This window comes from Dermacentor andersoni, chromosome 5 (assembly GCF_023375885.2).
Source record: "Dermacentor andersoni chromosome 5, qqDerAnde1_hic_scaffold, whole genome shotgun sequence".
NCBI lineage: Eukaryota > Metazoa > Arthropoda > Arachnida > Ixodida > Ixodidae > Dermacentor > Dermacentor andersoni.
This window is the reverse complement of record NC_092818.1, coordinates 162,955,160-162,980,758: the sequence shown is the minus strand read 5'-3', so window position 1 is coordinate 162,980,758 and position 25,599 is coordinate 162,955,160. Positions and strand designations below refer to the sequence as shown.

The 25,599-nt window shown below is 43.7% G+C and overlaps 1 protein-coding gene across 3 annotated transcripts in view; it reads right to left on the bottom strand.

Annotated features, from left to right (window-relative positions):
• LOC126531538 (uncharacterized) overlaps positions 1-25,599 on the bottom strand; it is a 141,546-nt gene that overhangs the window by 16,296 nt on the left and 99,651 nt on the right. For all 3 annotated transcript variants that reach the window (XM_050179086.2, XM_055071240.2, XM_050179089.2), the window contains 6 exons: positions 23,125-23,288; positions 22,255-22,372; positions 20,762-21,028; positions 15,397-15,486; positions 9,245-9,462; positions 6,768-6,950 (listed from right to left, as the gene is read on the bottom strand). In XM_050179086.2, the coding sequence (XP_050035043.1) occupies positions 6,768-6,950; positions 9,245-9,462; positions 15,397-15,486; positions 20,762-21,028; positions 22,255-22,372; positions 23,125-23,288 (1,040 nt within the window). The remainder of the gene's footprint in view (positions 1-6,767; positions 6,951-9,244; positions 9,463-15,396; positions 15,487-20,761; positions 21,029-22,254; positions 22,373-23,124; positions 23,289-25,599) is intronic.

Genomic DNA, 25,599 nt, shown 5'->3' with positions numbered 1-25,599 from the left:
AAATTTGTTGCATTTGTGTGATATTTTGGAAGGGGCCCTGAACCACTTTTTATCGAAGTGGGGAAAGGCATTTGAAGTGAAAATAGGCTATTTGAGAAATACTTTGCCACAAAAGATACTTCACTGGATTCAGCAGAAGTGGAGTTATTGGCAAACAAACACTGCCTCCGCTGTGCTCCCATTCCTTCTTCAATGCCTTGCACTGCAGAGGCTGCGGCGCAGAGAGGCGTGCCCACAATGCTCAGCCTTCTAAATGTCACTGCGGTGCGCAGTTCAAATTTCATTTTGGATGTTAACGTAGACGCCATGACTTCCTCCTTTGGTTCCTACGACATACTAAACATAAGCCAAACGCGGTTGTACTCAGCAGGCCACAGGGCACTTAGTCAGTGGACTCGTGGTGGCACTACGCAGCGGCCACACTATCTGCGCCATGTAACCGACCACAGCTTGATGTCTGCTATCAGCCAATAGCAGCCATCTAAGGGAATGACGAAATAGTGTGCCCAATGACGAAATAGTGCACCTAGAAGAGAGTAAGGACATGGCCTTCTGTTGAAAAGAGAGAGTTTGAGAGAAAGGTAACTTTGCAATCCGCTTGCGAGCTCCACGCACCGCGCACGACAGCAAAACTTGGCTGAGATGTTCACAGCAGTGCATGCTACCCGCGGACTATGTCATTTCACAAAGCCCGAGGGGTGGTTCAGGGCCCCTTTAAAGGTAAGCAAATTATTATGCATACGTAGGCTAGTAAAATAAGCTTAATTAAGTGACTTGTATCTAGCATTCCCGATGACGTAACATGGGTAGCCAATCGGACTGCTCGCCTGAGTGACATCACTCACACACGCTATGTAGCGTGGGCACGGGCGGCTGAGAAAGCAGGGAAGCAGCACCACTGTCATTGGTAGCAATGCAGATTTTTAAGAGCTTATAATAAATTACATGCTTTACACAAAGCGCTTAAATCTGTCTCTTAATGATCAGAAGGATCTACCCTACAGAGGAACCGAGTCTGTACACATTCGTCAAAATGGTTTTATATACAGAAAAAGTAAGGTAATGTACTTCCTTGAAATTGCTCTTACCATAGCAGAATACATTTTAAGATGATTCAAGGTAAAAATTAGACAAGTACCATATTTACTATTCTAACGCACCTTCGATTGTAACGCGCCCCCATTTTCCGCGACCAAAGAAAGGAAAAAAAGAACACTCTCGATTGTCACACGCACTCGTTTGCCGTGACCTGAAAGAAGAAAAGTCCTTTACAGTACAGCGCACCTTATTCTTTCATTCAGAAATGCATCTTTCTCTCATTTGGAAAAAACAAGGATTTACTCCCAATGCACTAAAGTTTCGATAAATAAGAAAAGTCGCAGTTTCACCCGAAAGGCGAAGCACCGATTACAATAGCAAATTTGTAGACGGCTATACGAAAAGTAAGGATAGTACTTTTATCGACCGTATAAACTTTTAAACATTCACTGACTAGCTAAATTAACAAGCATGGTGTCATGCACGCACAAGCAAACATGAACACGTCTTACTCAATGACTGCGGAAACTCTTCATCAAAACGCTGGAGCGAGGAAGTGCAGTATTAGGAGCGAGGGAATTGACCTTCGTGCGGCCTCTCGCTTTAAAGGGACACTAAAGGGAAACAATAAATCAGTTTAGACTAATAAAGCATTGTTTGAAAACCCTGCAGGCAGTTATTTCAAAAAGATAGTTTGAATATTAGATGAGAAAATGAAGGTCCAAGTATCAGTATTTGAATTTCGCACCGAAACTCCAGTGCCGGTACGTCAGCGTGACGTCAGGGATGCCAAAGTATGTTTTCGCATTTGGTCCGCGTTGGCTGAATAAAGGTTCCCGAAACTTGCCATGTTTAATACTTCGTTCCTTTAGAACACAATGTAGTCAATCTGTACCGCTACATATAATTAGTAGGCCCTAGAAAATGCCATCAAAATCCAAGACGTCACAGCCCCCAGGTGTGGGAACTTAAGTAGGCGTCGCCACCCGTATTTCGTTCTTGCGCTTTTTCTGGCTTACCAAACGTCTTATCGTTGTAAGAGTGGTGTTTTTGGTGTTGTAGAACGGTAATTTACTGATGCAGAAGAAATAATTTTTCACTTTAGTGTCCCTTTAACGTGAACTAAGCGATGAGAACACAGCGCGGTGCGCCTAGATGCGCAGACTCTTGTCACTGTCGCAGATCGCTTTCAAAGATAGGGGCCATGCAGTGGGGCTGTGCAGTGGGGCCGTGCAGCCGTGCCGTACGTAGCAGCCACCGGTGTAGAATGCCTCTCCTGTTTGTGCCAGTCCCGCAAGCAAGTTTCGGGAACTCTGAATGCCCGTGATGCAGCCCGATTTCCGTCAGTCTCCACACACGTGATCGCTTTTCTTTTAATTGCAGCATTGTGATGAACTCGACATGTTTTTGCAGTCGGCACTTCCGTGCTGATAGAGCAAACACAGAAAATGGGAAGATGGACGGTGCACTAACCTAAGCCGAAGGAAGAATTGCCTAAGCACACGTACTGCAGCACATGGAGGAAGCTACGGCAGCTAGGCTCGAAGCGTGTACGAGGCAGCCATCTTGAAATGCCAATGGCGAAATGGTAACGCAGATTTAGGGTCATACTCGATTCTAATGCGCATGCAATTTTTGGACCCGTTCTATAGGGAAAAAAGTGCATGTTATGTTTTAGATTCGAGTAAATACGGTCATTATAAAATTGACCCTAATGATTTTCTAATTGTAAACATAAAGCAATCGATCTTAATGCGAGACGTAAGCCTTATCATCTGAAAAGTGCATTATTGTTTTCAAAATTGAAAATTGGATTATAGTATCTAACTCAATAGTATTCTCAATAGTATAACTCAATAGTTATAGTATTTAATGCAATGCAACTCATAGGCTATGAGAGTTGTGCCATGCTGTAGTGTGGGAGTACAGGTTAGGTTCAACCATCTAAGGTAGTTTAGCATACACCAAATGCATGGCACAAAAGTGGTCTTTTCATTCTGCCTCCATCAAAATGCAGCTGTGATGGCTGGGAATGAACAACCTCATGCTTAACAGCAGAACACTGTAGCCACTGATACAACACAGTAGGTAAACCACTCCGATACTTGCAAAGAGCTGACGCTACTAATTTCTATAGAGTATAATGAAATCCAGCCAGTTTTACCAAGAAAACTTATACTTAAATGCCAACGAACACAACTTTCATGTTTGCAGTCGGTGCCCATGAGTGAGGTGATTGCACAGGCCTCATCATCGGGTAAGCATGAGGCAAGGGAGTAAAGGTGCTTACTAGTTGAGTTGCAACACTGTACTAACTTTCTAAAGCCTACATGCCTTGCTCTCTATTGTTTATACGGAAGGAGGGCAATGCTCAAGTGGACGAATTATTCAGCTAAGCCTACCAAAAAAAACTGCATGAATTCTCATATTTCCATGTTTTCCATATCCATGGTTGGTACCAGATTCCAGCATAAGAAGGCACAATGTAATACATATTTACATGATTGTAAGTTGACTCGAATGTAAGTCGACCCCGACATATCGTGTGTGATAGGAAAAAAAAAAGAAGAGCATACCAGAGGGCACATTTGATAACGAAAATGTATTACCAGCTGACATGGTCACTGGACTACACGTCTTCACTAGTGCTGCCATCGTCATCGCTGCTACGATCCCACGGTGTATCATCGTCCAGCGAAATTCCACATTTGGTAAACGACCGCATCACGACTTCTTGTGGAACCACAGTCCACGCCGAATGCACCCAACCGCACATAGTTATCAGGGAGGCTCTTTTGACAGGTCCGGTTGGCGTAAGTTCACAGTCTCCTGCTGCCAGCCACTCACTGTACTCATGGCTGAGCAGGTCTTTAAAAGGCGAAGATCTGGGCTTGTTCCATGATCATGTCACACTTCACTGGCAGAGACCGTTCACACATTTCAGCGACGTACGTTGCAAGCTTGGCCTACAGCACCGGAAAGCGTCCAGACTTCGGCACGTGGGAAATTCCTCACTTGCCATCACAGGTGAAAATTTCACTTCGCTGCAGTCACCACTCTCGCACCACCCGTTCAGAAACATCAAACTTGCGGTCTGCTGCGCAGTGATTTGTTTCTTCAGTGTATGGGATGGCAGCCCTCTTGAACGCTGCTGTGAACGAGTGCCGAATGATTAGTGGGCCTGGAGCAATCATGACGATTGAGGAAGCATGGAAGTAGCACGTAGCCGGCAGTCAAGTCGAACGCGTTGAACCAATGCCTTTGGTCAAACTAAGAGCATAGAGAAAGCTAAGAGCTACAGGGAAAGAGAAACAGTGAGCGGTGTCTGCTCTTCTATGGACTACCGATACTCCCCACAAGCGCCGCTGTTCTGAGTGCGCCACCGCGAATGAAACAGTGGCTTTCATCAACTATCGACACCCCCCCCATGAGTGTTGTGTGCATTGTAATACACTCAAAAATGTTGAAAAACCCTTCCGAAAAGCAAACAAACACGCGGGATAGCGAAAAGCTATGGGTAGGGCCATAAAGAAAACATAAAATTGTAAATAGGTTGTAGCTCCCGTTGGTCTTGCTTCTTTGGCAGTGCCATGTTTTGGTTTCAATTGTAAGTCGACCCCCCCACTTCGGGTTTCCTAATTTAAAAAAATAGGCCGATTTACAAGCGTGTAAATACGGTACTACTCATGATTTGGTGTTCGCTCAGGATCACTTGTCGTTCAAGAGGTGGATCAGCTCTTGGCGACATTCCTCAGTGATGCCAAATCTGCAAGTGCTTGGCGACATTTTCCTTTATGGTTTGCGAGTGCACGGATAGGATATTTGAGCACCAATGGCAGCCGGGTGGATTTGGTGGGACAGGAGCTATTGGTCACATTTCCACAGGGCCCACCTAGTTCCTGATAGTCTTGTTTGTCGGTCTCCCACAGCATATATATGTCCCAGCTACAATTTTACTATGCACTTTTCTTTTATTGACCTTTATCTTTTACATATTAAAGGTGGTGCTTGCGCAGAGCAATAGCTGACAAGCTTTGCACCTGTAGCTACAGCAAACCTGCTACATTACCATTTCATACATAATGGTTGCAAACTCTACACACAGTCGGCATCATTTCCCAGTGGTAATATCAAAAGCATAAGAAACTATGAGAACACATGCAGAACCCCTTTCTTTTTAAGGATGGTCATCATAATCATCATCAGCAGCCTGGATACGCCCTCTGCAGGGCAAAGGCCTCTCCCATACTTCTCCAACTACCTTGGTCATGTACTAATTGTGGCCATGTTGTCCCTGCAAACTTCTTAATCTCATCCGCCCACCTAACTTTCTGCCGCCCCCTGCTACGCTTCCCTTCCCTTGGAATCCAGTCCGTAACCCTTAATGATTATCGGTTATCTTCCCTCCTCATTACATGTCCTGCTCATGCCCATTTCTTTTTCTTGATTTCAACTAAGATGTCATTAACTCGCGTTTGCTCCCTCACCCAATCTGCTCTTTTCTTATCCCTTAGCGTTACACCTATCATTCTTCTTTCCATAGCTCGTTGCGTCGTCCTCAATTTAAGTAGAACCCTTTTCGTAAGCCCCCAGGTTTCTGCCCCGTACGTGAGTACTGGTAAGACACAGCTGTTATACACTTTTCTCTTGAGGGATAGTGGCAACCTGCTGTTCATGATCTGAGAATGCCTGCCAAACACACCCCAGCCCATTCTTATTCTTCGGATTATTTCACTCTCATGATCCGGATCCGCAGTCACTACCTGTCCTAAATAGATGTATTCCCTTACCACTTCCAGTGCCTCGCAACCTATCGTAAACTGCTGTTCTACTGTTAAACATTACTTTCGTTTTCTGCAGATTAACTTTTAGACCCACCCTTCTGCTTTGCCTGTCCAGGTCAGTGAGCATGCTTTACAATTGGTCCCCTGAGTTACTAAGCAAGGCAACGTCATCAGCGAATCGCAAGTTAGTAAGGTATTCTCCATTAACTCTTATCCTCAATTCTTCCCAATCCAGGTCTCTGAATACCTCCTGTAAACACGCTGTGAATAGCATTGGAGAGATCGTATCTCCCTGCCTGACGCCCTTCTTTATTGGGATTTTGTTGCTTTCTTTACGGAGGACTACAGTGGCTGTGGAGCCGCTATAGATATCTTTCAGTGTTTTTACATACGGCTCGTCTACACCCTGATTCCGTAATGCCTCCATGACTGCTGAGGTTTTGACTGAATCTAACGCTTTTTCGTAATCAATGAAAGGTATATATAAGGGTTGGTTACATTCTGCACATATCTCTATCACCTGATTGATAGCGTGAATATGGTCCATTGTTGAATAGCCTTTACGGAATCTTGCCTGGTCCTTTGGTTGACGGAAGTCTAAGGTGCTCCTGATTCTATTTGCAATTACCTTAGTGAATACTTTGTAGGCAACGGACAGTAAGCTGATCGGTCTATAATTTTTCAAGTTTTTGGCGTCCCCTTTCTTATGGATTAGGATTATGTGAGCATTCTTCGAAGGTTCCGGTACGCTCGAGGTCATGAGGCATTGCGTATATAGAGTGGCCAGTTTCTCTAAAACAATCTGCCCACCATCCTTCAACAAATCTGCTGTTACCTGATCCTCCCCAGCTGCCTTCCCCATTTGCATAGCTTTAAGGATGGTGCACAGGGTGAAAAAACTGTGGGAGGTCAGTGAAGGTATGGTGCTCAGCACTGTTGCCAGACCTTGTTGGCAGTGCAATGTGCAGAGAGGTTCCAGAGAGCCGAGAGGATGCTCTTGAGCGTGGCCTCCTTGCGGGCCTCCATTGAGGCTTCCATGAGAAGGGGCACAGCACCCACCTCCCTCAAGGTCTCGCGGCTGGTCGAGTCAGCTCGCCACGACAGGTTGCGCAACACGCTGGCTGTCACCTGCATAGAAGCCATGGGCATGTGTTTTGTGCTTTAATACTCATTTCCTGGTTTACCAATTCACATTTGTATTTATTTTTTATACTGTGTGCTATGCTGACAGAACTACACTGTTGGTGGTTAATTAGATCGATAACGAATGGAGAACAATGATCATCATGACATCATCATGACAACATGATGATCATTACCAGAGAGCTGCCACAGCAACAATGGCAGTGCCAGCGATGCAGCTGAGAGGTACCTATGATCATAGGTCAGCAAACTCACTCAAGAGTTGACTGACTCAGGCTCGCTCGGACTGCTCCGTGAGTCAAGAGCAAGCCCAGTTGAGTAGAATTTTGGTGAGCATGAGTCCAGGTGAGACCAGTTGAGTACAATTTTGGTGAGTCTGAGTCCAAGTGAGCCTTGAACAAACAAATAATATTGTGAGTGAGTCTGAGTGAGTTCCAATTTTTTTGATGCCCTATGGTCAATTTCAAAAAGCCATCACTATAATCACGGCAACAGCAGCAATGCATAAAGTTAATCCCAGCACATGAAAAGTAACCTAGCACAGAAACTCTCAGCTGCCATGTTATTAGCAGCTGCAGCGCTTGTACCTAGTACACTGCATCCTCAGTGTAATGGCCCTGTCCCCTTCTCCATAACATACACACTCACATATATGAGCTTTACATATATAAACTTCGTTTCTCTATGGCATAATAATGCATGTCATGGAGTATGACATATGCACATTGATAGAGAGAGATGGACTCTCAGATTTTCCATGTCTAAGTAGGCTAGATTTATTTAGTTGAAATCCGTAGCTTTATGGAACTTTTTGTTCATAGCTGTTTAACCAAAGGTGTAAGCCTTTATTTTTTTAAGGTGGTTCAACATGTTGCTGTTTCAATATATTTGATTCAGAAAATCTTATTGTATCATGTTTGTTTAATTTATCTTGCATGTTATTATGGTGAAGTTACATTGTTTGATTAGTGTAATAGGTTTCTAGAACTTGTGAACACAGTCGTAATATCTGTTTCTATCAATCAGTAGAACAACATCCAAGCACCTACTTGCCCGACGTATCGGCAGCATGGCACTGAGATGACTCATAAATATAAAGCTTCCTCACACCACTTTTTAGACTTGGTGTTTGTGTAAATCAATGTTTAAGCTGCTGGGGACGAGGAAATTGCTGTGTTAAAGGCTTCTTGCTTTTCAGGCTCCAAGAGTTGTTTTGAAGGCCCCATCTGGGATTTAATCAATTCTGAATTCAAAACTTCTACTACAACTGATGTCACAAGCGAAATGAGCAATGCCACATACAAGATTCGAGTTAATTTGTTTTTTCTCTTGTGCATTTGCTGTGCTTCTACATCAGGAACATTGCAGTTCTGAATCCTGTGTGCTACAGTGTAAACTATGTGTCACTATCACTGTGACGTCAGCATTCATGCCGTCAATCCTTTCAAAGTTGTTTTTAACCAAGTGCCTGAATCGCGGAGCATCCTCTATTGTCGGTATGTGCCATATTTGAGGCTGATTATCATCACTGTCATGTACGCGTCCTTTGTGCCACCGATGCTGTTTTCACGAGCATAACAATGAAGAAGTGCGCGCCAACAGACCACCATCTTGTCAAGAACAATTTCTACACGATGCACATCATGCAATTCTCGTCTACTCATTCTGGCCTTGGCAATGCGTGCACAGATGCCACTGATCTCATAGTCTGTGTGAAATGGAAAGCTTTGCACTAATTGCCAAGCACTCTTGTTGTGCAATAGCTTAGTGCTTAGCATGCTTGACTCTAAAATGCACATTGCTTCACTGACATGGGCTCAAATCCTACTGTAGGCGGATGTGATGATGCTTTCTTTTTAAACATGCTGTGGAGGCAGCCGAGAATAATTAGGTGGCCTGACAATAATAAAGGTCGTCACTGTTCGTCATCGGCAACAACAATGGTCGTTGTCAGGGTAGCGAAATAGACGGATAGGTTGGATGGACAAGGCAAACCCAATTTTCAGCCCTTAGCTGCAGCCACAGTAAAAGACAATAATTGGCCGAGCATGAGCTAAGAAAGAATTTGCCCAACCGGGACAGGACAACGGTATGCTATACCCCTGACCAGTGACCCCTGGTAACGGCCACAGATAATGTAAGCTGACAGTCCGCAACTACCAACCACCCACAAGTATTTAATATACGTCTAAATCTACCTGGCTGAGTGTTTATGTTCAATCTTCCATCAAAGCCTCCTTTGCGAACACTGCAATGAAAGTAAAAACAGCCTCCAATACCTGACGTAGGTCTTCACTGGGTGAGTGCAGCTGTGAGACTAGGGCACGCATGAAGCCCTTCATGGAGCAGAGCAAGGCCTTGTTTGTACCATCCCCAAAGGTTAAGTTTGTCAGTGCCATGCCGGCGTATCGTCGCAATGTCACACAGCTCGGCTCAGCTGTGTTACCATGGCTTGTCTGGTCCACTTGGATCAGCTCTGCTATTGCTTGCAGACCTCCTGTTTGGCATAGTACACAACAAACAGTCATAAATACACACAGATGTCATCTTATGCATACAGATGTTCATGAGGAGGATGAACATTAAATATTTCAACTGCATTGTCTCGTGTGTATGGTCACAATACATAGTTTCATTTAATAAAAACTGTCTTGTCTAATACACGTAAGCACTTAATTCTTGCCTCTTATCAACCATACAACCAGATTCACTGAATGTTCATTAACATAGCAAAAATGCTTCACTTAAGTTCAAGGTCTATACGCGCAGTGCGCACAGATGGACCCGCCACTGGTGGCGGCCTTGCAAAGTGCGCTCAGGAAAGAAGGCAGCCGTGTGCCATAATTTTTGGCGTCACCGATCGTGCTTCTCTGTCTTATTCACATTTTCAGAGCAAAATAAGCAACACCCTTTGCATGTGGGGGGTGGCCAAAGCTTCAAGGAATGTCGAAGAAGAATTGTTGCACAGTGGGGTGCTCAAATACCAGCAAAAACGTGCCAGCGATGTGGTTCCCTGCAAAGCCTCAGCAGCGGGAGCAGTGGTAGCAATGGATCGCCGCCATTAGGCGAGAAATTTCCTGTTCTCATTTTTTCTTTTATCGTGTCGGTGTTTTTCTACCCGATGATATTCAAACGGGTAAGCGACGAAGTTCGTCTGCAGTGCAGCATGTGGTTTAAAGGCATTTCGCTAAAGTTCTGAATGCTGTTTGCTTCTCCTTTGCCGCATTGCGCTATCTAGGCAGCACGATTGCACGAGTGCATCGTGTTGTATGTTAAAGCTACTGAAGCTTGCAAGAACTGAAATTGTTGGTTTCATGCGGCACAGTAAATCCTTGCACCAGCTCTTACGCACTTCATATTTTTACATCTATTTTATGCATGGCTTTATGCATGTCGAACACTTGCTAGTTGCTTTGTGCATAAGTGTTGTTGTTGTTGTTGTTGTTGTTGTTGGTTTTTTTTTTTTTTTTTTTTTGAGGTGCAAGGTTCTCTCTGCCTCGTTTGTAAAGGGTCTAAATCACGTTGTGTCCTATCGGAATGATACCAGGCAAGTTTTGCCTGAGGACATCTTAGATACTGCAGTTTCTTGAGAAATGCATTAAGAAAATAAGTAGTTCAGGGCAAGAATTGCTAATAGTTGCTGCATATGGTATTTCTATTCCATTTTCGCTGAAAAGTTAATGTCACGTTTGGGAAGTCATCACACCTCGATGCTGTCTCAGCAGACTTGCCACGCCGAGTAATTTGGTTGTTTCACAACATAGTCTCTTTTTGCATGTGAATTTTGTACTCAACTAAATTCTTTCTTATACTGCTTACGCCGCAGGGGACTAAGCCTGGCCATGCCACCGGCGCCCATCCACTTTGGCTGGCATTGATCTGCCTTTAAATATATCATGTGGCATCTCTCTCTAGTAACATTCGAGAAAGAAAGGAAAAACACTACTGAAAAGTTTGTCAGACTTTAGCTTTGTACGTTTCCAAGCAGCTCCCCTACAGAATTTAAAGTTGTGAAAACTGCAGCGGGAATGGCAGTTCATCGCGAACTCAGGCTCTCATTAACTCATGTGTTTGGTGACTTCGTTGACTAGTGTACACATTTCCATTGATAAATTTGCAATTGCTCTTCTTGAGGCAACATTGACGGCACTTATTTGGCAATGTCCCAATTATTTATCAGCAGAAAGATCCCTATGACATGTGCAGACATCACACCATGCGGATTTGTTTGAGATATAAGCCTGCACTAACGACATGTGCCTATTATTGATGTACAGAAGCAGTATTATGGCAAGGGTAGAATTTAAAAAAGCAAAACACTCGAGACAACGCATTACTCAAGAAACCATAGTAGCTAGTTAACATGAGCTCCACTTCATGTAAGTGGGGTTCCCTGCGTTTGATTGCAGGATGCACCTGGCACATATGTGGAGCGGGTTGTCCCTAACATCGGTAACATTGTGTTCATGCACGCTTCCATAGAGGCCTTCCATAGAGTTTCTTCCCTGTGGCTGTCACCACAGAAGAAGCAGTCTGGCGCCTGAGCAAAGGAGGAATTGTAGCCGCAAGCTTCAGCTGTGTTGTTGCCTGCTGCTGCTCCCGAGCATACTGTTGGAAGCACCCGCTAGGTGGCTATCAGTGGCGCTTCTATAGGTGGTGCACTCTACGTGTAGGTCTATAGACTGTTCTTTTCATGGGCGCCACCATATTGTGTATGCAGTGGCGCCATCTATGGGCAGTTGGCATGCTGGCTTGGGCGAGCGCTCCATCTTGTATGTCAGGTATACGCTCGGCACTGGTTCTTGGTGTTTGTTTTCACGGCCGCGCAATGTGTTTAGTGTGACGTGGCATCTTCTACATAAAAAATGGTTCTGTGAGACATGCTGAAGTGGTTTAAGTCGGCATGGCCAAACTTTCTGCTGGCGTTCAGGTGGACAGAGCACGCAGCGCGATGTGTGCACATGTGTCTGAGCCCACAATCATCCTCGGAGATCAATTGTGTATTACTGAAAATTCTATTCACTAATGTGACCTTATATCAGTATTCTCCTTTAGTTTCAGCTGCTGTTTAGGAGCAATGAAACATACGCGATGATCGTAGCAGCACGGGTACCATTCTGCTACGGTAGAAGTTGTGCTATTGTACTTTGAGAAGCGTTCAAACTTTTAGCTGTAGATTACATTTTGGGACTACTTGGTTTAGTTTAAGTGGTTTCCACCCATGAATAAAATAGTTTTGGTTAGTAATGACAGCATACCTTACAGTGTGAATTACACTTGTCCAGCAAAGCGACCGTTTACGAACTGTGCGAGCGTCCGAAGCGGTGGTAGATGCCGGATTATAGATATCTTTGCCCTGTATAGCGCATGGTCCAAGCATGTAACATCAACGTTTAAAGATCTATAAATGTTGTGTGGAATGACCATGCAAGGTCTTATTGCAGCGTCAGCCCATTTTCTCCTTTTTTTTTTTTTTTTTTGAGAAAGAGGATGTCAACCTAATTTTCTTTTTTTTTTTTTTTTTTTTCGATTTTGTTCATCCCATTCTCTACGACACACTCACCCATATTACAGAAATTTTGTCCTCACAAATAGCCGTCTCGTTCTTTTTATGAGATCCCTCTCTGATATTAAGGCTTTCTAGGGCAAAAAAAGGTGATGTCGAAACATGTAGCTTATATACGTACCATGCTATTTCACCAATCGCAGTGATCGCTGTGCTGAGCAGCACCATCGGTCTCATACAGGAGGCTAGAGTAGACATATCATAGTGATTTCAAGTCCACTAGACTTGAAAAAATATGTGAGAATGATGCCGGTATACCACAAATATTTTATAGCGCCTGGCACTTAGATGTTTCGGGGTTGCCTTAGGTTGGCCGTACATGAGAAAGCACTCTTATGTTTTAGTTCCTACGCCAAGCGGTCAGATATTGAGCAGATTTTCCATTTCCTGGCAGCACACAGATGCCGGTTCTCCTCATTGCGTTAAAACCGATGCACCCAAAATAGCTCACAACATGTACACACACCCCGGCTGATGATGCGCATCACATGTTTGCGCCCCCAAGAGATATTTCCGCACATTGTAGTTCCTGATGCACCAAAAGCCTACACACACTGGTTCCCCTTGTATGGACGGACGTTGCGTAAATTTCACAAAGTACGAGTTAAGCATCTCCAAATTGTTCTGCAGCACACGACAGCAATACTTTCAAGCAGTGCCTCGCCGGATTGCACAAGCCAGAGAGGAGGAAAGGCTCGCTGTGTGCCCTTTCCTCCTCACCCAATGAAAGGTCTATAGAACTGAGAACTCACATATAATATCACCGATAATCCTACAGACTACAACATGGTCTTTCTCAGGCATAGTACTTTCAAGAGTCAGAGTGCAGTACAATTATGCAAGCTCAAGTTTTAAATGTGGCTACTGTTGTTATCTGGCAATTATTCTTGCATGTAGCTGTAAGCTGAAGATAATTTTACTACTTAAAGCATGCAGATCATTGAAGTTTCTCAGCCTTCAGTACCAAAGTATAAAACATTTGCCAATGTAAAAGACACTGCAACTGGAAAAAATTGGGCAGTTTCAACCACAAGGCAAAGCATTGGCAGTAATAGCAAGGTTTCGCGTCGCCCTTGAACTACTAAGACGGTGTTCTAATGCAATGCAGTATGCAGGGCAACTGCTGCTGGGCAGCAAGAACAGTGCCCTGGCAGTTACCAGGTGTCTCACAACACTGGCATGATGAGGTGCACCACCAGTGGTGTTGTAGGCATATCTTGAACATGCATGAGATCGACAGCAAAATATTAGATAACATTAACTTAGTGTTTACTGTCCATTCCACTCAGACCAGTACATACTCCATACATACAAGCAGCTCAGCAGGAACCCTACTGTGCTTGTAGTGTGCGTGCGCATAACGCTTATGCCTGCAGCGAAAGGCAGGACACTGTTCTGGCTGTGCCACCAAGCTGACTGGGCGAAGTGTTGACGATGTGTTCACTTTGCTTGATCGTTTTTGCAGCCACATCTCTGGAAACCCTTTCATCAATAGCGGGACAGCATGACGCTGGCGATGACAGCGGGAATGCACCTCGAGCGTTCATAGAATTGCTATCACAATAAAACATAATGTTGTCCTGCTTCACTAAACTTGTGAGCAGCCAGCAACAGGGGAGCAGCAAATGCAAGAGCATGCAAAACACTTGTATGCGTGGTTTTCCATAGAAGAGGTCAAGCCTACCTACTAGTATAGCGTAAACCTTTCAGTACTGAAGAAAACTGTGAAAAGTGTACCAAATTTCCAAGCGATTTCCAGAAACATGACTTCATGACGACTAGACCTGCCATCGGCTATATCAGCATAAATTCCAGTAATGACTCTCTTCAGCAGCAGAGGAAGGGTTAAGCTATCCTTCGCCTTTAGTTCGCGCATCGTAGCACATTTGAACCTAAAAGGCTGCAACACTTTGGCCTTCTGTGTTTGTTTCACGACTATCCTGCTACGCCACACAAACAATACAAGAGTCTCATGCAACCCTGTACACAAAGCCAAAATGAAGCTCAGCTCCTGCAACTTGCACGAGATCTTAGCATTAGTGTGATGTCTACACAGAATGTCTTTTGATAGAACGAGCTTGTTTCTGTATGCTTGTTATGGGCACTTTGGCATCTGGGGTTATGCAGACAACACTGGAAGTTCACTGATGCAATGCAGAAAGCCCTTTGGCTTTGTACTCATTTACTTCCACAGCAGCAGGCTCTCACAATGGACAACCCTAATTTCTAAAGAACAAGTTGCTCCTTGTCATGCACATGCTGTCTTCATCCAATACGGTATTGTGTGCTGTGTCCTCTCAAATATATGCAAAGACACCGAGTCTGCAAGGCATACAAAACCCTGCACAAAGCTGCATGATAAAGCAGTGGTTAGTGTTTCTAACTTCCAACTGCTTATTTCCACAGGGGCAAGAGTTCAATCCCCAGTTGTGGTCGTGGTAGTGGACAAAGTTTGTCTTTTCTTTCATTGTGTGGCAAGGGTTAACCTGAGGATGAGAAGGTTGCTCGAGGATGGCGCGATAACAACATGACAACAACAATGTACAGAAACGGTGGACACATCGATGGACACAGCAAAGAGAGTAAGTTTTAAATTGCTTTCACAGTTAAACGTTGTTTACGTCACCGGGCCAGTGATCTGGCCTGATGATGGTACAATAACGAAAAGGAAAGCAAGATGACAATGGCACAACTGCTCAGCATGTCCTGGACCAGGAATCAAATCCCAAATAATGACAAACAAGGGTTTTCTCTTCTGCCGACTATGTCAACCAAGAAAACATAGTACTAATACATAAGATACCTGTGACAGATGCTGCAAAAGCTGGAGCTAGTGCCCTTAACAGCTTGCAGAAGAAAACTCACCAAGCTGGCACATGGCATGCCTGTGTTCTTCATCAAAGGACAGCTTCATGAGCGCTGCGATAGCTGATCCCGGATGCTGGTCACCAGCTTCTGAAAAATAAATACAGGGGACTGTCAGCTCCTAATCACAATGCACTTACTAGTCCACCATGCTAAAACTTCCTTTGATTATCTGTGCTCACATGGCAGCAATATAAGAAAACCCAATTTATCTTTAAACTGCAGGCATGGCCTACTATTCTGACAGGACTATTTGTGCCTCAACATCAATCATGCACACTAGGGTCATACATGATTGTGGATAATTAATTTGCATTCAAGACAGTAAATTGTCTCTGTTCTTGCGTTAAAATAAACACACCACAACAGGGGTAAACTCTTACATGAGAGACCTAGTGAGCACCACTGAGTCAATGAAATATGTTTTTACACACCATGGGATTGCTCTCACTGTAAGGAAGGACACTGGCACTCAGTACTTGTAAAGTGAATTTGCCAGGTTTTTTATGGACAATGATTTCAAGCACCAGACAAACAGCCTCTTATTCCCACAGTCAAACGGGGTAGAAGAGTGAGCCACTGGCACCATCAAAGAGCTGCTTGTTAAGCAAGAAGATTCATACTAGGCACAGATAAGTTGTCGGGACACCCCCAGTGTGTTTGGTAATAGTACAGCTCAACTCTTATATGGACAGAAGTTGAGGATTGTCCGCCCAGGTCTCAAGAGGGAGGATACCCACAAACACCCTTGGTGGATCCTGTTGCCAGGAAAAACAAAAGGTACAAGAAGAGGCAAGCATTATATTTTTTCAGTAGTTCCATGCAGCAGAGCCAAGGCTACGTGGCCCACGAGTGAAGATTCTTGTGCAGCCAGATGTAATGCCACAGTTCAGAACCATTGGTCAACTAAATGGCCTTGACAAGTGATCTTGACGGCAGGTGTTTACTTGGAAGCTTCTCTGCAGGTCGCAGGGCGGTTTAATTCGAGATGTCACTTCATTCTTTAATAAAATATTTATTAAGGCTCTATATGATAATGAAAATACAGTTATCCCCTTGTTCGAATGAAAACGTACAAAGAAGAAAAGAATTAATGCGACGCTGCCATACAAACATTAATTTGCATTTAAAAAATACAATTAGTGGCTTTGACAGTGGCTAAATTCATACATCTAGTCAGCACAGCCACCACACCACGGAGGACTCCCCCATCGGTTGTGCGTCATCATTCACCAGAATGGTGTCCTCAGACTTGATTGTGTGGTATCATTCCAAGCTGCTCTTTTACACGAAAGGAACTAATAAGTTGGCACTGAAAAATGCTTGGAACAGTGCCTTTCTTTCTCTTTGGCGCCTTTTTCAACTCCATGGGAAGAAGAAATGGGTAAGTTCCCTCATCAGCTAGTAAGCGGTCTCATAAGACAACTGCCCCACCTCTAAGTGGCTGCTGTACCCTCCATGGACACTCTGTGATTCATCCAAAGTGGTTGTACTTGTGAAAAAGTGGAGAAAATGTTGAGGTTGTTATCTTCAATGCCACAAGATGGTAGGTGGCATCTCTGTGTTACGTGCATATATGTTCTGGTTCGGAAGTAAAGGAAAACATTTCTTTTCATAACCTCCCCCACCTTGTTCATAGTTGCAGGAGTCCCCAATCTGCCCTAACAGCAGCCACGATCAGGCTCCAAGTTGGTTCTAGAAGTGATGACACTGTCCAGTAAGTGGCATTTTTGTGACACTGCAATCACATCTACACGTCAGACATGCTGCTTACTGCAGTCGCCTAAAGTGGGCCAGGCAGGTACCCAGGGAGAGGGGGGGGCCTGCCCCCCCCCCACCTTCGAAATTAAACAGCATACCCCCCCCCCCCCCCCTTCCCTCCCACGCCACCACTCCTCACACACATTCCTAAAGTGCCGCCAGATCAATGTTGAGACTTGACAGCTATTTGACAGTCAACATTTTGCTGCCTTTTTCACTCCTTTTGGATGGCGGTAGTTATAGGCATCTCCTGTAGTGTGAAGGGCAGTTTCCTCATAGATTCGGTGCCTGCACGATTAACTCGAGATGCGTTCAGTTGTCACCCCCTATTCAACGGTCACGTGCATTGCTGTCGCTTCGTTAGTTCAACCTTCTTTGTTTAGACTGAACCAGGGACCAAGAAAGGGATTTGGTTCGTAGTCAGCTGGTCTGTATGCACGAGAAACGAGTTGCGGCCGGACAAAACACCAGTTGCGTTTAACTTGTCCTTTTGCTTCATCATTTCCTCGAGTGATGGCTCGCCGCTACGGTGGCAGATCCTCGGAGCCATATACCCGCGATATGGGTTAGATAAGGCGGAAAATAAAATGAAGCGAAACAGCGTCCATCATCAAGCTCTGCAATAACCCTTAAGAGGAAGCTTTAGCTCGGCCCAACTCCAACGCGGCCTATTCAAGTACGTGTAAAATACGAAAATGCTTTTCTGAGATAACCCTTGGACCGATTTTAATTAAATTTTTTGCAATAGAGAGAGAAAGCTAAATTCTAGTGACTGATGGAAGCGGGATTTCGATTTATAGCCTGAATTCTGTGAAAATGTTTTCAAAAATGTTGAAGTTCGAAAAAGAAAAATAGACGCACAAAGTTTATAAATTAATAGTTCTGCATCAAAAACAGATATCGCGGTTCTGTAAATGGCACCCATTAGAGCTTTCAAAGCGGACAAATTCGATATGTCAATTTATATCTTACGTGAATTTGTTACGCTGTGTACAAGGGTTCTACAAGAGCTATATTTTTATATTACTGAATATGTTTAGATTCATGTGTAACATATCAATGTTGTCTGAGATATATAGGTTTATATATATAAAGGTTGTCTGAGATATATAGATATATAGGTGTCCCTTTAGATGTAACATCAGATGCAACTCACATAATTGTGATATTATTTTCCTTGCTGAGTTAGAGAGTTGTAAACTTGATAGTTTTCTAGAACTGGTACAGCGCAACATACAAAGGAAGAAACAAGCCAAGCCGGCCAGATCTGGCCGGCTCGGCTTGTTTCTTCCTTTGTGTGTTGCGCAGTACCAGTTCTAGAATGCAATACCAACTCGCCCAATCCTGAACCCTATTGATAGTTTTGTTTTCTGAAAATTTTTTATTTCTTGCCAATTTCTTAATAAAAAATTGACAATCTAAATCAAAAATTGGAAACAAACAGTCACTAAATTTTAAGTTTCTTTTTTAAATGCGACAAAGCTCGTCAAATTTGGTGCAGTGGTTGCTGAGAAAAACGAATTCTCCTTTTACAAGTGTTCAGATAGGAACACCCGAGCTAAAGCTTCCTCTTAAACCTATAAGCAATATGACTGTCACCCGTTACCTCGTCTGGTTTCTCCCTAATTGTACAGCACTTCTCGTGCAAAATTGGCAACTGGAAACAAGAGTCACAAGGAGTTGAGAAATTAAGTGACCTACTAAGGGAGAGAGCCAAGGTAACAGCCAAACAGGAAGAAAAAGCGAACATTAACAAATTTAACCATTCTTTATGAAAATATTTATGGATCAACATCTTTTTACTTAAAAAGGAAGTATAGAAAACACCGCCAAAAGTGGAGAACAATTTCGTGTGTTTTGAATGACGGTTCTACAGTTGAGCAAAACGTGAACAAGGTGAATGCAGGAGCCAACGTTTCAACAAGTGGACTTGTCTTCTTCAAGGCGACGTATGCTTTCCTCGCCACAGTATATATAGGTGGGGTTCTTCTAAAGGGGAGAGGGTGTGAGGCGGGAGAATTTCCATCTCCCGCATTCCCCGTCTTTTCTCTGGGGTTCTACAGTTCTCATTCTAGCCACCTGACATAGCAACTTCTCTGTTGTGCTTATGTATAGGTATAGGTGTTTTTCTAACCTTCCGCGGCGGGCGCAGTACGTCTAGAACCGCAGCATCCTGCGCTCTACAGAGTTGTACAGGACTGGTGGCCATGCGTCGTTACGCAACTTCCCAAATAACTATACGAGTCGGTTGTGGCACTTAACTTGGTAGAGCACTAAACGAGGGATCCAAAAGAACTGTGACACTGATTTTTATACAAATGTGTATTCCTCTATAATTCTTCCAGAGCTAATTAAAAAACGCTGCTATAGCCGGATACAACTCAAGTCTGCAGTCAACCCCGCACACGCCCACATAACCGCCAGCCACTGTTCCTACCGCAAGGCTGCAAATAATTCGTACTTCAAACTTTTCCTGTTAGCCAAATCTGGCGGCAACCACAAAAATAAAATTATTAGTGCGTAAATTTATACATTCTCCCTCGCCTATAATAGTGGAATGGTGAATACCTAATTCTTTATTGAACTGAAATAAAATGCTTGCTTCGCTTCAACTATGCAGTATTTTGTCAAGTTGCACTTCAGTTGGCAGTCAAGTTTCATGAGTAAAACAGGCTCAGCAGTGAAATGAACTGCACCGCAGACTTTTGAAGATTTAATTAATTAATTATGGAGTTATATGTGCAGAAACCGCGAGGCATGCCGTAGTGGGGACTCCGGAAATTTGGACCACCAGGGGTTCTTTAACGTACACCTAAATCTAAGTACCTGGGTGTTTTCGCATTTCACCCCAATTAATATGCGGCCGCCGTGGCCAGGAGCGGGATTCGATCCCGCGACCTTGTGCTTCGCAGCACAACATCATAGCCACTAAGCAACGTACCATGGCAGGCAGACTTTTGAAGAGTGAAATGCTCAGACTCCATACACTTTGTCCATATCTGCTGCACACTTCATTGCTTCCATCAATGAAAAGACTCTTCAAGAACAGCAAACGCTCCGGAGGTATAAAGTACGATGCCATTTTGAAAAGACCGCATGACGACGATTTTGTTTGCTTCTGTGGTTGGCTGGTGGAGCAACATCCCCGCGTGGGCCGTGTGCCTTGGTTGTCAACTGCTGTTTTCTTTCCAAGTTGTATGCTACCATAGAAATGTTTATTTTACACTTTCGCTTTTTTAACTGTTCTTGGCAGTGTTCGTCCTGCGCTTCCTTCCTGCGCAAGTCCATTTGTGCGAGTCCTTGTTTGCCTAGTAAAGGAGAGGTGTATCTTACAGGCGTACCTGTGAGATACACCTTATTTCATTTCTTTTTTGCGGGTTTATGCGCCTTTATGGCGAATGGCGGGCGTTAATAACATTGTACTAGTAAAGGTACCCCCCCGCCCCATTTGCGCAGAAAAGTTACCTTGGGTTGGGCCCCCTGTGAGAAAACATCCTGGGTACGTGCCTGAAGTGGGCAGTATAGATGGCACCACTGTTTAACCTTTTACATCAGTTTTGTGAAAAGAGCCTACGCCACCACTATATCTGCTGGTGAGACTCACCATTCTGGTTGGGCTCTGTGATGCATGCCTCAAGGTCGTGCAGGTAGTCGCAGAAGTCTCGAATTTGCTCCAGGAGACGCAGAACTCGAGCCTCACGGCGGCTTTGACGGTCATCGGGGTGGGCGTGCACGACGTTATGCAGTGCCTGGCTGGCCCGTAGCCGAAGTTCTCGCACAACTCGACGCTGTTCAGTCTGGCTCTCCTGCGAGTCTCCTTCCTGCTGTTGGCTGCTGCCATGCAGAAGTTGTATAAGCAGAGGTAGGCAGCCTGCAACAAAAAGAAAGCAAGGACAGCATATAGCGGCAGCTTGATCTCACAAAGCAACAAGGCAAACCCCAGGCAACCAAATGGACAATCTTAAAGCAAGTGGAAAAGTTAGTTCAATATTAATAGCCCACAGAAAGCACAATATTGGCACGCATACATTCTTCTACTCGATGCCAGAGCTCACTTTCACACAACACACACCGCAACAATGGGTCTTTTTTATTCGCTGTCCCCGACTGTCCAGGACTGCAAGAGGTGTTGATTTCAGTCTGTAAATGTAGGTGTAGGTGATGTCCCTGGCAGTCCTGGGCAGCCCATGACAACAAATCAATGATACCCAATATTTCATCTAAAGAATGCACATTATTGTACCAAGAGCAACTCACTTGCAGGTGAAGCAAATGGAACACATACATAAGATCAATGTAATATTTCATAATAAATGCCAACAGCAACAAAATACTTCTTTTTATTCTTTCAATGCAACAACTACACAGTAGTGAATGGCAACATGCCAATGATCTAGCTGTAAAACATGTCTTATAATGCACGACACCAACAAAGAGTGACAGTCGTCTCATTTCCAAGCTTTACACACACTTCTTCTAGAAGTACTATTGCATGTAGCATAAGGCCAAAATATGGGCTTGAATGATGCAACTAACGTGCTAGTACATTCTTAATAGTAAGTGCACTTTTTAATGAAGCTGATATATTTTGCATTACAGTGACTGCTGAGAAGCTGCTCCTTTTTATTCATTAACAAACCTTCCAAAGTGATTACTACCTACACAATAAATGTGCTATCACACATTCCCTCCTGATACAGATTATGGTGTTAGCTTAGCCAATTCTATCCCATGCCCCATAAAGTAAAATGAATACCTGCCAAGAGCCACAACTAGGAGTCATGTTTTAAACATTTCTGCTTCAATGTTGAAGCCTTCCACAGGTGAAGCATTGTGCTGATTGAGTTGAGAAGCACCATAGTAGAAGTTTCCAGACTGACATCAACCACATGGGGTTCATCACTAAAATTTCACCATGCTAATATTTGCACATTCTATCTCAATCAGAACATAGACATCACCATAAGGATTTGCATCGGCAAGCTTTTGCTTGGCAACACTGTGTCATGACACTTTAGCAACTGAACCACTGTAGTGAATAAGCTCCCACGCAACTCAGCAAGCACTTTGCTTTAACTGTTGCTGAGGTCGACTTACCTGACTGTCTCATAGCTAGACAGCTTTCCTGGGAACCTGACATAGTGAGCAACGTCCGACTCAGGTCGTCCTTGTCATGTGTTCCCAGCATAGACAGCAGAGAGTATACCATCTCCACCTGCGAGTGCGTTTCCCAGAAAACTCTGTGAAGGTTCACACTGAAGCAGCATGGAGCCATGGAAGCAGCATTGTACAACTGCTCCATGACATTACTGCCAGGAAGAAAAAAATAAGGAAAGCCCAGTCAAAATTGAAGGCAGGTACTCCACGCACAAGGTTGTCTCAATTGTAATGATATAGGAGATCTGAAGTTGCTTGGCATTATTACACATACCATACGAGTTCCATAACTGCAGAGATATTTCGTTATGCAATTAACATGCTTCAAGCACTATGCACCAAACTTTTTACCATAATGAAGAGCCTTTAGAAAACTTTCATGACCCTTATCCCCATGGGCAAACCTACCTGAGGTGTGACACGATAGTTCACCTTACTGGTACTAACAGACTTCCACAGAAAGGAAAATTCATGAACGCCATCTTAAACTGTGCATGTAATTATCCAAACAATAATAGTTCAACCAATACTTACTTAAAACTACCAATTTTCATATCACAGTCACACTGTTACCGCTTTACTTCCTCCAATCCCTCTGACAATGTTCAAGGCATCATTGACAGGTTTCTGGACCTTACAATCACAGGACACACTGTCCTGTTTAGCAGCAAGGTGGCACATGACAGCGTAATTCATTGCAATTCACATTACCTAACTTTTGCACACTCCTATTGATACCTTATTGTGAATAGTTCCTGCAAGTCTTACAAGACCAGTCATCAATGAAAATGCGGCAACCGAGGACATTACCTTCGAGCTTAGATGACGGGAGTGTGGTCGCCGACCCCCATAGTAGCTTGCACTCATCCCAGTGCCAAATGTTGGCCCTGCCATGTAGTCCTCCTCAGGAAAGCCATGAGAGCCATCTGCGGCACCACTCACCCCCACACTGGTCGGCAAGCTCCGCCACAGAACTAGAAAAGGAAAAGAATGTGGCAGATGAAGAAAGAGCCACGCAACCCAGTAGCGGCAGCAGTGTACTATAATGACTTCATCACTGCAATATTTACAATTACTCTAACTTCACAAAAGCAGCGTAGAGTAACTTGAGTGAGCTTTAGTCTTGCTGCATAACCAAATTTAAGTGCGCCTGGATGCATGATAAAAATTGATGTCCAACAATATACATTAGGTGCAAGGTAGCCAATACCATTTTATCGTACCACCAGGTGCACTCCCATGGGTGAATACAGCATGTTTAAAATACTCTGTCCACGCTCTGTCCTGTGCTCTCTACTCGCTCGTCCTGTGTTGCGCTTTTCCTGTTTTTATTCCTAAAATACTCTACCGAGTACTGCACAAGAGAGCAGGAGAAGAGGAAATGCAGCACGGAGGCTTAGCAGGTTGCTCCTGGTCCACTACTTGACATTGTCAGAAGAGAGGGAAGGAGGACATAAAGAAAAGAAGAAGCTCATTTAAAGGTACACCAATCTCCCATTTATCTAACCATCGTTGCTCATGTGGCTGTTTTTGTGCGCAAACAGACAGGGACAAAGAAGAGGGTCAACAGAAGGACGCACAAAAAGTTTTTGAATAATGAATCCGTTCCAACTAGGCCGACTTGCAGTTATGCTTCATGTGGCTGCACACCGAATTTTTCAAGAACCTCTATCATCATGAGATGCAAGGATCAGTGCGTACCCGTGACATAGCTGAAGTCATAGTCATAGTCACAATCACGTGCAGGTGTGTGTAAATCAGCACTCCATTTCCCTAACAATGGATGAGCATGTGTATCTGAATCATGTGTAATCACACGTGTTTGGTGTATAGGTGGTAAGGTAAAGGTTTTGGTTATTTTTATTCTGTCTTTGTACTGGCATGTCTCATTTTGCATATATTTGTCTCGTGTCTGTATTAAGCCTTCAGTTGAAAGACAGAACTTGTGTCAACCATCGACCACCTGTGCATATGTTTGCCTCTGACTGTACAACATAGTAGTATCACTTAACATCAGTGAATAAGCACTGCAGTAGAATAATGTTAAGAGCTCAATATTCAGGAGCAATATAATTTACTGATTTTCACAACTGCCTCAGTTTGTGAAGAAATGGTGCTACAAAAAGAAAGTCGCGTGTGCACCACAAAACATATCCATTCCTTCTGTCTGATAAAATGTAGCTGCCAAGAATTATCTAATTATCCAGAAAGCTAAGATTGCACTGAAGATGCAAAACACTGAAATTGCAAATTATGTACAGTGTATATCACAAACTTTCTTAAATGAAATTTTCAACCAATGATCATGCATAGTGAAAAAAAGTCATCAAAACAAGCAGTGTGTCCCACAGAATTATTATAACTAATTCAAGAAAAAGCTCCCCACAGTACCTGTGCATGGATTCAACAACCATAGGGGTGCCACCACGAAACCTCAATTTGATGCTTGCCAGCTCATCAGATGCCTGCCCAATGTAAGCTCCAACTTATAAATAATTAGAGTAACACAACACGATTGTATAGTGAGGTGGAACTACAAAGATTCATGGTATTTAACAAAGACGTCTTTGTCACCTTCCCGTTCAGTACAGGTAAAGTCAAGTTCTCAGTACGAGTCACCAGTAAGCACAGACAACTACATGCAACTATGATTAAACATGCAATCGCAGTTGCAGTACTATTTAGTGACGCCATCTATTTATTGCACCTGCAGACACGCTCGCATGCATACCAAATATTAAATAGTCACCAAATCTTTCTCAAAAATATATGGAATGAACTTTACAAACGTTCTCCACATACATGCCACGTGCAGAAGATTAATTTGATATAACATTTCGAGTATTTGTAGCATATTATAAGATTAATGTTAGCTATTCTGAGAATGACTGCAGTGTCCACTATCGAGATTTTGCATCGTAGTGGTGGCATACAGCTGACCCTTTTCCGACCAGCTTTTCCTCTAGAGTTAGTTATACTAACTCCAAACTAACTGGGAGTTAGCTGTACTACCAACTCCCAGTTGGTTATACTAACTCTATGACACGTCCAAAGCCACTGAATATATATTTCAATGACACAGGTGCTGCCAATTAGAGAAAGTATCATCCAGAGACTATGTGACAAGTAGTAACACAAAAAAATATGGCACAGAAAAATAAAAAGCTGCCGTAACGCTAAGTGGAAATGCCAAGTTATTGACATGCTACAACTTAGTGATTATAGGTGAGATAGCCAAACATACCTTATGGTACCTTACCTTAAAGCAGCACCTTATCAGGCACA